Consider the following 14481-nt stretch of genomic DNA (forward strand, 5'->3'; position numbering starts at 1 on the left):
ATTAGAAAGAACTTCTTTACTGAAAGGGTTGTTAGGCATTGGAATAGGCTGCCCAGGGAAGTGTTGGAGTCACCATCCCTGGAGGTCTTTAAAAGACGTTTAGATGTAGAGCTTAGCGATATGGTTTACTGGAGGACTTGTTAGTATTAGTGTTAGGCCAGAGGTTGGACTCAGTGATCTTGGAGGTCTCCAACCTAGATGATTCTGTGATTCTGTGAGAGAGAGGTTTACTTTGAAAAGAAAAAACAAGTTACCGTGCAGCAGGTAGGAAATCTCAAAGGAAACAAGAAATATCCAACAGAACAAGATAAAAAATAAAATCTACCATATAAGAAAGAAAATGCCAAGTCTGATGTAATAAGAAAGTTGCTTAGTAGTTGATTCAATTAAAATGCATAGTTAGATCTTTGGTATATATCTAAAAGCCATCTTCACTAATTTGGAAATAAATGCACTTCCTTGAATTCTGCTGCAATGCTTCATGTTTACAAATGATATCAACTGACACTTTCACACTGATGGTTGCTTTGTTTCATACATAAAGTTATAATGATGGGATGAGATTAATTCTGGAATTTACTTATTGTTAAAATGAATGTGAAATGTGGTCTTTTGACATTTTAGCTCTGACTAATGCATTCTAAAAAGGAAAAGAGTGAGGCCATAATGATTATGTTATGCAGAGGTCATAAGGAATATGTTACATAACCAAGCCCCTTCAGGAATGGGAAGTGTTATAACCCATATGATAGGGTGAACTAATTAGAGACTTCCAAATTGTCAAGCTAGCTTAAATATACCGTCATGACACTACACTTTGCTTCATAATCACACCCCAAGTGTTAGCCATCTGTTTCAGAAAATCATATTACTGATATCAACTTCAAACACTCTGAAATGCTAAACATTCAAGCACAATAAATATTTAGAATCATTCATCACTTACCTGTCAGTATTTGAAGAACTGACATGTTTTAATAAATAAATAAATAATAATTATAATGGATGCAATTCAAAGAAAACTGTTGAAAACTAAAATGGCTAGATCATGAGGTCAGAAATGTCTTTAAATGAGAATTTAAACAAAGAAGAAGATAAAATTCAGCAACATGAAGGTTAGATAAAATATATTATAGATATTTTCTTACACTAGATGTAGAGATTGGAATTGTGTTTGCTAAACACTAAATAGTTGTAAACTTTATTTCTGGAAAGTAGAGGAACCAACTAAAGGCTCAAATTAATGTTTCTTTGGGCATTAACAAACTATTTAAAAGGGCATTAAAAATAAAAGGATTGTGGGATAGGTATACTATGAATTCATGATTCTTTATCACAGGCTATGAGCCTGTCTCATCCCCTAAAACCTGTTGGGGATTTATAAGTGCTAAGGATCACGTACCACTCTGTACCAAAACTGTTTCATAAAATCTGTCAGAGTTGAACAGACTGTTCCCACACTCCCAGAATCACAGTCTCCCAGCAGCTGTTGTAAAGCAGGACTTTAAAAGTCTTGGAGATGCTCTACATTGTCTTAGAGGGGCTGTTCAGTAACTTATGGATCAAGATTCTGTAGAGGTTGATTCGATTCTCAGTTTCTATATAAGCATTCACTTGGATGCATTCACTTGGCTCATGAAATGAGTAAATTAATACTCTTTTACAGTTAATGTACTGTACAGGCTAGTAATACCACTTCACAAGGCTTTAATCTATGCTAACAGAAACATTGTTTAAATTCATGTAAGTGATCTTCATCTTTCTTTCAATAAACTATATGGCTTATCTATTATTACAGTACGGAAACAACTTATTGATTTGTAGAATGATTTACTTTCCATTTCAGTTAGCCTACAGGCAACATATAGTGCTGCTTTACTCTCAGAAAAGCAATTTATCTGTCTGAATCTCTCCAAAAAATGAAATATGTCAGTATATAAAGCAATTCAACAAGCATGTTATTCCCTGTATTTCTTAATACGTTTTGTTGATAAATTTGAATTACTTTTCTAGATTATAATGCTCTCTGGAACAGAAAGAATTACCTTACAAAGGAAAGGAGGACTAGCATAATACTGAATTAATAGAGAAATAAGTAAATATCTGATGTACTTGTTAGGTTTGTTGCTCTGTCGGTGGTGGTGGAGGTTTTTTTATTTGTTTGTTTGTTTGTTTTTCCCGTCATTAGCAGAGCCTGGATTCTACTCCCGTTGAGGTTTACCATGCAAAGGGCATGAAAAGAAAGGCATGAAGAATATCCCTTAAAATGGCATGGTCCTACTCTAATTTCTCTACCCAGTAAACAACAACCCCCCCAACCCTTCAAACCATTACTGCCTCACTCGGAAACCTTATGGGATAAAAAAAAAGTCAGAATATTTCAAAATTATTTTGTTTGAATTTGGTGTATGACACATATAATGAATAATCTACCTTGTACATAAAAATCCTCTAGACAATACCCAATAAAGTGAAATAAAAAATACAGCCAGATTCCATATCCTACCCTTAGAAGTGAAGTTGATACACATAGTTGGCATTAAAGCTCACTACACAGAACACATATTTGCCACAAATAGTTAGCCAGATTTTGATGTAAACATATTTTACCCCTCCCAGCTTCTCTTTATATTTGATTTCCATTAAAAAAAAACAAAAAGTGTGATTAAATCTTATTATCATGAATTCTTGTTGAAGGTGAGTTTTTAAATCCCATTCTGACATACTCATGAAAAGTATTATGCTTATTTCCTTTAAAATTTACAGTAAAAATCTGATTATAGGAATCACACATATCCTGCTCAAGAAAGAATATCATGACACTCATTCTGCGATCAAATGCCATTTTACAACTCAACATCAGATTTCAATGATAAATGAAACAATTTTTTAGCTTTAACTTCAAATGTTGTGAAAATACGTGAACATATTAATCTTCTCACAAATAAACAAAAGAAAGCAATGATGAAAATCACTTTACACAATATTTGTCCAGTCTATGAAAGCAAGTAATCTGATGCATATACTTTATTTCTTAGCTCTTAACTCTCTTAGGTACTTAATGAACATTAAGTAATGTTAAGTTAATCAAATAATTAATTAAATAAATGATTAAATAAATAAATTTACTAAATACTGTATTCATCTCAAATATCCATCTCTTAAAGGACATCATAGATTGATATTTAGTTCTACTAAGTTAGAAAGACAAAACATAAGAGAAGTTTTAGAAAATCGCTCATCACTGAGGTTTGTCCCTTTAAACTGGTCCCAGGACATTTTTGGTGCTAGATGCCTCTTAAACAGCCTGTTGCCCTCGCATCAGCAATCTTGTTAGGCTGGAGACTTGAACACTTCTGGGAAATCAAAAAGTACCATACTTCTCTTATGTTTAAGACTAAAAGCTGTCATCTTTTGGTCCAATACACTGAAGTCACACACCTGCAACAGGTAATACAAGCCTGTTGAAAAATACAAGCGTTTTTCCTCTTTAAATGGTCTACCAGCTGCCAGTCAGAAATAAATTAATATTCTGGAAATGGAAGCTTCCTAGTTCTTATCTATCTGCTGCACATTCAGTTGCTGATATTACAGAGCTATTTCTAAACAAAGAACAATTAAGGTCATGGGGCTTGGAGACAAACGTGATGACTCTGCAACAGCAAACGTAAGGATACTAACTCCAGCCATACTCACACTGTCCCTCACTGCTCATTACTTTGGAACCTGAGCACACAAAAATTGTGTGAAACTCCAGCTTTTAGAATATGGGAGAAGTAGTATATTCATTAGCACCACAATTACACCATGTGTCTATTACGCAAATATATCAAATTTTAATACAAATGTACACTTCCAACTGCATTGCCAGGCTTTTGCAGCAACCTGGAACCCAATCCTAAGAACATTTTTAACAAAAGAAAACCTTGCTACCCTTTTTCTTTATGAAAAGAAAAAAAAATCTGATTTATGGAGGTATCATCATAATTTCAAAAGCCTCCTTGAAACATTGTTTACATCTCATCAGCACTAAAAGCTAGAATTTCAAGGTTACAAGTAATTATTTGTAGGTCTTTTTTTTTTTTTTTTTTTTTTTTTTAATATCAATGTTAACCTGTTATTTAAGATGTCTTAATAATATACTAAAATGTTATGGATTAATCTTTATGTCTAATGTTATCTGAGATTAGCATGTTGGACAAGAATTCAGCTTTGCAGGAAAACTGTCAATATTAACAGAGATGTTAATGATGTTAATATTAACATGTTAATATTAACACAGCAAAAAGGAATTATCTGTGAATAATCCTTATATTTTCTAACAACAGTCTATTTAAATCTCATTATGATGACTCATTTTACACAACAGAACTAAAAAGATGCCATGTAAAAGAAAATAATATAGCATATAACATAAAAGAAAATAATATAGGTATTATGCTGTATTTTCCTATCACCTAAAAATACATTATTTTCCCTGTAATGTAATGATTGCTACTCATTTCATCTTTTAATGAGACATTAATAATGGCCCTTTAGTCAATTGATTATGTACAACAGGCTTGTTCTACATGAGTCTATTTACAAAAAGAACTGTTTCTGAACCTGACTCTGTTTAATTGCTTCTTATTCTTCTTAAAGAAGAATAGTCCTACCTAAACCTTGCAGCTGAAAAATAATAATAAAAATAACAATAATAACAATAATAACAATAATAATAATAATATGATATGATGATTATTAGCTGAATTTCTTTAGAGAACTTGGAACATATGTATATAAAAAAAAATTTGGTAATTTCAAGACTTCAAACCTTCTTGAATGTAACTTGTAGAAACATGTAAACTATAACTTTAGAAAAACATATCCTAGATTGTGAACCACCTGGAAACAGACACTCAACACTCAAAAACCGCATCTCTGGAACACAGGAATGAGAAAAAATGAGGATAAAATAAAATTTATATATTAGTAACATCAGTCCTGAAGAAAGAGAATGCTGTATTTAGCACATGCAGGTGGAATACACCTTTTCAAGAACAGAAATATAAGGGTGTTGTGGAAGGACCCAAGGGAATGGCATGGACATGTGTCAAGGGAGGTTCAGGCTGGATGTTATGAAAAGGCTCTTCACCAAAGGGTGGTCAGGCACTGGAACAAGCTCACCATTGCAGTGACCACAGAATTGAGCCTGACGGAGTTCAAGAAGCATTTGTACAATGCTCTCAGACAGTTTGATTGTTGTGTGCTCCTGTGTGTAGCCAGGAGCTGGACTCGATGATCCTCGTGGGTCCCTTCCAATTCTGGATATTCTATGATTCTATGATCACTTTAATTTAATAGTCTTCACTAACTTGTAACCCCTGTCCAATTTCATGCAGACCTGACAAAAGGACTGAGGCCTCAATGACATTCTGACCCTATAGGACTGTTAACAATTACTGGTTGGAGGAGAAAGACTGCTAAGAGAAAATCAGAGAAAATTCAGTTTCAGTCATCTCATCTGGCAGCATCCAAGTGGTCAACCAGCTGCCAGCCTATTGTTAAGTATCGGGACCACAGGTACTACATGGGACTACAATGGAGGGTATGGAAAATAACAGTGGAGTATAAATCTGAAATGAATTTGAGCAGTAAATACATTTGTATTTAACTAGCCAATGGAGTTATATGAACAAAGTTGGATATTAGATGCTGTGTAGACTTTACTAGCACTTGCTTTTTCATAGGTAACTGGAGTACTTTCATATAACATTCCTACTTAAACATGGTTGTGTACTTTTCATAAAATGACATGTTAAAAAAGTGAGGTCAAACAAATTATTTATGTATGTAATTTCATGTTATGTCAATGCACTGCCATGAAACAATCAAGTTTCAACAATCAAGCTTCATAAAAATGTTTTAAGCCATGAATTGTATTTAAATTCTGCTTTATCCTAAAAAAATGAGGTAGATGTACCAAACAACAAAATCAATAAATGGGGTATCATTTTACTTGTAAAACTCCACTCTAAACACAGCAACTCTGGATCTCCTACACACTGTGAAGACTGCAATCATTAGCCTTGATGTACAAAACATGTCAGTGGAAGCATCTGTCTAGTGTGCTGATCTTGATGCAATCAGAATCTATTTGTCCTAAACAAAGCAAAACTTGCAGAATCTACTTATCTCAAACAAGATCATAGAGAATTAATTGAAGAAAAGCATACAGAAAATTCTTATGTAACTCAAGCCTGATAACACTGTGTCATCAGTAGATGGAACATTTTCTATCAGATTACTGCAATACATTTATGACTATAAACTTTGGGCCTTCAATTATCAGCCAAGTGGATGCATCAGTGGTAAAACCAACAAGATATGAGAGATGCTGATTATTGAAAAGCAAAGATCTTCCCTTGCAGAGCACTGTTTGGCAGCTTACATTATGTGGCTAGTTCATTTCTAACTAGACTCTCTAAAGAAGGGAAATCTGCAGTGATGAAAAACAAAAACAAAAACAAAAACAAAAACAGACAAAACAAACAAACAAACAAACAAACAAACAAACAAAAAAACACACCACAGTATTGTACAAGATGCAATAAGTAGTTGATAGGCAAAATGTATTTGAGATTTCAGGTTATGATCCTACTGAACTCACTATGCCTACTCCTGAGACATACTGCTGTGTTTTGCAAGTAGAATTTTTCAGCTATGCATCTTATTTCAGTGATTATTGTTACCATGTATTCACCTCTATTTAGGAACTGCAACCATCATACTGATACATTTATACAGAAATGTTTCATGTTCTTCTTCACCTTCTTCAGAGTCTTTTTGGTGTTTTGGAACATGTAGCTCTTATTTTGGTAATTTATTTAAAAGAAAGTTGGATGTATTTAGAGTCAGTACAGAAAAAATATCAATTCACATGAGCAGATAGATTTATAATCTCTATTTTTATGTTCTAATTACTTCTTTGAAGTGTTTTTTTTACAGGGATCAAACCTGGCATACCTCAGTCCATATGCATCTCCAAAGAACACTTATCTACCGCAGCCAGAAACATATGATCTTTTAAATATATGCGGTAAACCATATTTCTAAATAAAACAAATAAAATAAGCACCAATCAGATGTGCTTCCCAGATTGTTCTTAAATAAAGTATTCATACAGTTAAGAGTCAGGTTCATAACCCACAAGTATGGTAACAGAGAAAAGGAAACTAACCAAAAGAGAGTCTGCAGTTTAGCTGAGGCTCAGCCTGTCTCAGGGCTTATACACTTGATATATGCAGTTTTGGTTAGTACTTCCCTTGAAGCCACAATTCTGACTGTGACAAACCTCAGTAAGTCCCATTTAGCATCCCATCTAATAAGGAAATTGAAGAGAAATTTAACTGAAAAGCATGGCATACAAAGAAAGGAGAAGAAAAATAAGCAATGACATTATTTTTATTGCTGAAATACTCATGTATTATTGCAATAAGTCACAATGGTAGGATGGGCTGATTTTGATCCTCTGTGTTTTGATTCAGTATCATTAACATAATAGCTACTGTAATTTTGCAAAGGGCTTCAATTACACTTCCTGAAGAGAAGTAAAAAAGTAATGTTACAGTCATAGTTGTGGTATAGTAGTCTTACATAAGGAAAGATAAATTAAATGTTTGTACCCTGCAATACATGTTCCAGGATTAATTTGTTAAAAATGATAACGTTAAAAAACTTTTTTTTTTTAACCTTGCTTTGTCAAAAAAAAGAGTTCTCATTAGAAGAGAAATGATGTTTTATAGTTTTCAAAGTTATGTTATGCAATTTTTAGAATCTCTTTAAATGTGAAGAAAATAATCTGAACATTTTATATTTCTTCCATTTCTGAGAAAATATTAATACAAATAAGAAATATATGTGCTAATGTGCATTTCTAACTGTGAGTTAGTCAGCCTGCCAAAACCTTTCACACAGAATAAAAGGACCAGCTCTTGATACCTGGTACATAAGGATCCATTTGTCCCTGAGTATGCAGGAAACCTAGGACATTTTTTGTACTTTAACTGCTTTAGATGTTGTATTTGTTCAAAGATATTCCTTACCTTTTGTCTTTTCAATAGTTATGAAGTATTAAATAGAGTGAGGAATGTAATGATTATTCTGTGGAACACAAAACCAAATACACATTATTTAAAAATTTGGTTTAAAAGGCTTTTCTGTGCGTGAGGCACAGAAAAAAATATTCATTCCTACAGTACTTTTAATGAGCCTTCTTACTGCTTGACCAGATTTTACATAATGCATGCTGCCAGGAAGTTTTGTTTTTCTCTGGAGCTTCGTGATCTCTACTATTGTTTATAAATCTTCTCATTCAAACGGCTTAATGTATTTCCCAGTAGACATACATATAGCTAGTAGCCCTTTATGTTCTACAAGGGCTCCTGCAATGTCTGAGTCCAGATTACAATATTCTTAGTGGCCTTGAGCCAATCTGCAGAGAGTAGTTTAGCTATGCAATTTCATTCCAGAAGACTTAAATTGTTGACTGATTTCAGAATTCCTATAGGGCTCCAGCTGTTGTGTCAGATCAATGTGCACGCAGTAAGTTAGATAAAAATGAACTTCCTATTAGTGGTCCCATTACGATATTCTAACAAGAGTACTCTAGCATGTACTTTTTCATATATGCATGTGAGAACATTCAGTTTGACATCAACATTGATGATTCATTTAACTAGGGTAAAAGCAGACTTCACTGCAGCTCAAAAACAGTGAACAGTTTAGGTTTAGATCATCTGTAATGTAAAAAATGATCTTAAAAGTTTTCAAGGGTATAGAGGAAAAAAAAAAACAGAAGAAAAAGAATTGATAGATGTGTATGGAAGCAGCCAAATGTATGACAGATTTAAACTCTGAATGTGTTACCTTTTGTTATTTTGTACCATAGAACAAAATAATTCTCTTGTGGGATCAAAATTGTGCAGTTACTGCAATATACACATTCTAAAGGGACTGGAGAATAAACCCCACATGACAACGGTCTTCCTTTGTCACCCATCTCACCATTACTCAGTGTAATGAAATATTCAATGATTGTAGTACTTCCCCTATGCCATAACAGTGTTTCATCTGAAAACATGATAAAACTGAAAAATATTGGTGAATTCAAACATTTCCTGAGATGCATTCTCTCCGTGATTTTGAATATTAATTTGATTTCATTAACAGCTTATTACTTCACTGAAAATCAATGCGATTCTCAAAACAATTATATGCTGAAATTGTACATACTCTGAGGAAACCTGGGTGGATTGTCGTTGACATCAGTGAGTGTGATATTTACAGTTGTTGACCCTGACAGCCCTCCAACCTGCCCAGCCATATCTTTGGCTTGAATGACAACGGAATAATGCTCTCTGGCTTCCCTGTCCATGTTGTGCAAGGCAGTCCTGATGACTCCTGTGATGGAAAGAAAATAAACCAAAGAAAAATCAGGATTAGCTTGTTCTAGTGAAGGAAAATGCTGGACATAACCATTTGTTTCAGGAAAAAGGGGGGGGAATTGGAGATTTTCTAGAAACAGAGCTTTTCTATAATCCAAATAAGCAGGCTTTATTTGATATTCAAGGTTAAAAGTCAATTGGTTGCCTTCTGTGTGTGAACAAATAATAAATAATAAATAAAATTACATAACGCTATATGGAGATGCTTGACAGTGATCCATTGTTTGTTTTTTTTTTATATTATTATTATTTTATTTTAAATATAACAATGCCAGATGAGTCAACTTGCTTCAGAATAAGGAAAAAAAAATCTATATTATACAACTATAATAGCATATTAATAACTAATCTAACTTATGTAACATTCATAAATGTAAGGCACATTGCTCAAATGCAGTGTTTTCTCATGTATTATCATTGTTTAAATATCTACTTAATAGAACTATTAATGAGAATTGATACCCCACTAAAGAAGCAACAGATTCCTTCATTTTAACAAAAGTTCATTTCTAAATAAAACCACTTACCTTTTAAAACTATTCCAAAACTATACCTTCTCATTCGACACATATTAATCACACACACTTGTCTTCATAAATGTAACTTATGTAATACTTGTATGTAAAGTAAAAGATAAGTCTTTATTGGTTTTACTATTGTAGACAGAGAAAACTAAAACTGAGTAACCCTAAAATTCTATTTTCTTAACATTCAGTCAATGATACATGCACAAGCAAAGATGACAATAAGGGAGCAACAGTCAACCCTCTGGGCTCAGTTTCAATTATGGTGCATTTTTCACTCATGATGATGCCTGTAAATGGACTCCTACTAATTTCTTTAATCACAGTCTGACAGAACACTCACAGAGCTCAGTAAAGGGAAATGTCAAGTCTTGCACTGGGGAAAGAATAAGCCTAAGCATCAGTACATGTTGTGGACAGACCAGCCTTAAGGCAGATTTCAAGAAAAGGATCTGGGGGGTCCTCATGGACAAGCTGGTTGTCCTTGAGGACATGTGCCCTTGCAACAAACAAAAACAACAGCATCCTAGTCTGCATTATTAAAAATGTTGCCAGAGAGGTGATAAACAAATATGTGAAATAATTTCATCAACATTAAATTTTCAAAAATCTACATTTGTAGTGTAACTTGTTTTTGGACTCTTAAATTGAGTGGATGTTATAACAAGTAAGAAAATATACCATAGTATTATCAAATACTGTTTTGGGGTACATTTTAAACATATAACAGCTATTAAAACAAAGAGATTTAACTTGCTCTTATAGGCAATCAGCAGAACAGCATTATTTCCATGGTCTGTGATTCCTACAGTCTCAGATGATCTCAGAAGTGATTTCCAGAATGTTACCTTATTGTATATAAATTTATTTTATTAGTATTTATTCCATAAAACCAATTACATGGAATCCCAGAATGGCCGAGGTTGGAAGGGACCTCTGAAGATCACCTTATCCAACCCCCCTGCCGAGGAGGACCACCTAGAGCACTTTGTGCAGGATGGCATCCAGGAGGGTTTTGAATAGCTCCAGAGAAGGAAACTCCACAGCCTCTCTGGGCAACCTGTTCCAGTGCTCTGTCACCCTAACAGTTAATCATTGTTACATGTGAAATTGAAATTTTCATGTAGTTTATACCATCATTTCCCTCCTATTCTGAAAATAAATCACGTATAAATAAGTAGAACAATCCACAAAGAATAGTATTTTTAAAGTATCGATGCACCATAAGTACATACATGTATTTATCAGAAGCTTGGATTCTGGACAAGCTAGCTAAAAGTAGTATACCAATACGTTTTACTTCATCAATGTGTTTTTCTTTCATCCAGTTAGAAACAGCATTTCTTTTTCACAAACGTCACTGTAATATACCAAAATTCACCATAACTTACACATACACATAGAAAGGCAAGGATAAATTGAATTGTTATAACTGAAGCATGAATTTTCGTTAATATGCTTCAAAAAAAATCTGCTCTTACTGTACTGAAATTTCATTTTGCTGGGAAAAAAAAAAAAAACAAAAAAACAAAAAACATGATAGAAAGTTTTAAAAGTTAAAATGCTCTGAATTTTTTCCTGACATTTTCCAAACAAATTGCTTCAACTTTTCACACTGAAATTATCTTTCTTGTTGGCACTTCTTCATTATCTGATACAATAGAAATCAGAGTTGAAACAGAAACCAAAAGTATTGTAACTTTTAATATTTATGTATAGTTATGTGTATGGAGGAAGTATGGGATTTTGAAAAACAACACTTCAATTTCAATTTGAAACATACCATAGTTCGCATACTGGAACATCTGTCTTCCATAGTATCCTCATAATTATACTAGTCACTTAAAGTTTTAAACTTTCCCCTTCCTCCTTCCCTCTTCCCCCTTCCCCTTTTCCTCTCCTCCCCCTACGCTCCCCCAACTTCCCCTTCCCCCTTCCCCCCTCCCCCTCCCCCTTCCCTCTTCCTTCTTCCCCTTTCCTTTTTCCCCCTTCCCCCTTCTCTCTTCTCCCTTCCTTGCTTTCCCAGATTACAACACATTGGTGATTCATCTATGATTGGCTTGCTCAGGACTTTCTCCTCCAATATTTCTAGATTAATAAAACCAGAGCTGTTGTAGAAAGTCTTATAATTAGTCCTGTAATTTGTTGGCATCAGCAAATTTCCTCATGATGGTCATGCATTCATCCCAAAAACATCAGACAAAATTGAGCAAAAAGTATGTTGTGGGGACAAGCTCTTAAAAAATGCCCATGTCTACTACTCTGGATAGATTCTCTTCTATCCTTTCACCCAACATCTTTAGATTCAGAAAAACACTGAAAAAAATGTTTATTTTGACAAATTTTACATTTGTGTCCACCCAGGCTCTTCAAATACATTCTTGATACTTAACTGTAGTTAATTCCTTTTTTTTTTTTTTTTTTCTCTCTAATGCATCTGACAATTATTTTTATTTATTTATTTATTTATTTATTTGAATCTGTTCTGTGGAGAACCATTTTACTTACATGTAAGAAGAGCTGCACAGAAGACTTGACTGTAAAAATCACAGTGGGGGTGGGAGTTAGTTTCACCATCAAATAACGAACTAATCTGTCATAGGCCAGTTAACTTTGTTAACTTTTTGTATGGAAAATTTCCATTCTGCTGTTGGATCACAAGCCTGGTCAGTAGGGATTTTCTAAAGGGTCAGCAGGTCTTACTGGATCTTCCATATTCTAGTTTCTTATATGCCCGTCTTGTCATAAACAAAACCACTAAATGGTTCAAATATAATTTTAAATATCTATTTAATGACTGATTAAACGTGTGACTTTTAATAATTACTGAGGAAAGAGAACTATTGCAGATGGTAATCTAAGGAATATTATTTTTACTTTGTGAACAAAAGCCCTATTTTTATACTCGTTTTGCTTTTGGATATGTAGTTAGCTTATTTTACTTCAAATTAATATTCTGAATATAATACATGTATCTATACTAAAGTAGTTTTAAAAATCTAATATTATCCTACCTTCAGAGAATTAGATACATCTCTTTTAAGAGAATGAAGTTGTGTTTTTTGAGAGTTTTTGCCTTTTAGGGCCAATACTGAGCAAGTATGAGTCAGCAGATGCATTTTGTTGTTCTTAAAATTTCAGAATCAACTTCAAATCTAGAAATTCCAATAGACTTTACCTTGGATTTATGATTTAGTCCAAACTATATATATATATATATATATATAAAAAGGCTATATAGTAATTTTGGTCATACTCCATATTCTGAATGCTTCTATGACATAGTTGTATTTAATCTACCCCTTTGGTCAGATCTACTTTATATAGGTAACATTATACATTTTGTTCTTTTCCAGAGGCATCACTAGAGAACTACCTTCATTACTAAAAGTCAAAGCACTATAGAAATTACAGTTAGTAGTCTGTTTTCTTCTATGGTCATAATTACAGTACCAAAAGACACTACACCCTTTCTTTAGGAGAATTAGCACCGAAATAAAAAACATGAATACAGTATTGAAATATTACTGCTGTAATAAAAGAGAAATTGCAGAAAAATAAGTAAGTTTCTAGAAAGAAAATGGTACTTTTTTTTTTAATAAGTTTTAATAAGTTCATTAGAATAGTGTTTATTTGATATTAAAAAAAAAAAAAAAAAAAAAAAAAAAAGTATTAACCAGATTGTAATATAATGAATACCCACAGGGGAAAAAATATAATTTACTATTACCGATTAAAGACTTCTCAAAAATTCTGATGAGTAACAGCCTGAATTTACAAAATGAAAAAATCTTCTGCCAAAGAGTCCTGAATTAAGGAATTTCAAGAAAGCTTCACTGATCAAATTGAAAATACACCGATTTATCTGGCAATTGCATGGATGCCAAATGTAATCATAGCACCTTCCACTGTTTTCATAACACAAAGCATAATCAAATGAATCAAATGAAGAATCAGCTGCTATGCTGCATGACAGCAAGCAGACAAGAAACACTGATCTGCCACATGCAATTGCTGCAAATCAAAGGAGTATCTGGAGTACCTACCACAGAAATGCCATAGCAACTGGCCACCCTATTTGGGCAAGAAGCTTTCATTCTTTCTCTCACTAGTAGTTAGAGCATGTCTTAGTAGTTAGTACATGTCTTCCAGGTTTGTCAGTTCTGTTTCAGTTAGAATTGTTCACATGATTCTAAAGCAAATTTCTCTCAGCCTCTTGTAAGCTAGCTGAATCAGGACACTGTTATCAAAGATGTTTTTCCACTGAAGTGGTGTACTTGTCCCACTGACTTCAAAGTGTGACTACTTCCAAATCACTATGCTTTAGAAGAGACATTACCTGGATTTAGTGGTAGTGGATTGCTAGTTTATTCCACTCCAATTGTAGTCATACCTGTAAACATCAACTTTTCATCCTGGCCCAGAAATCTGTATTAAAATCATCAGCTAATATAGCATTTAAACAAAACTGG

At 33.4% G+C, this 14481-nt stretch overlaps 1 protein-coding gene across 15 annotated transcripts in view; it reads right to left on the reverse strand.

The window, feature by feature from the left end:
• The window catches only part of CDH18 (cadherin 18), a 625567-nt gene that overhangs the window by 73843 nt on the left and 537243 nt on the right, over positions 1–14481 (reverse strand). For all 15 annotated transcript variants that reach the window (XM_084508750.1, XM_084508740.1, XM_084508744.1 and 12 more), the window contains one exon: positions 9274–9441. In XM_084508750.1, coding sequence (XP_084364876.1) covers positions 9274–9441 — 168 coding nt within the window. The remainder of the gene's footprint in view (positions 1–9273; positions 9442–14481) is intronic.

The sequence above is a fragment of the Aythya ferina genome (genome assembly GCF_964211825.1).
Source record: "Aythya ferina genome assembly, chromosome: 2".
In the NCBI taxonomy this organism is placed as follows: domain Eukaryota; kingdom Metazoa; phylum Chordata; class Aves; order Anseriformes; family Anatidae; genus Aythya; species Aythya ferina.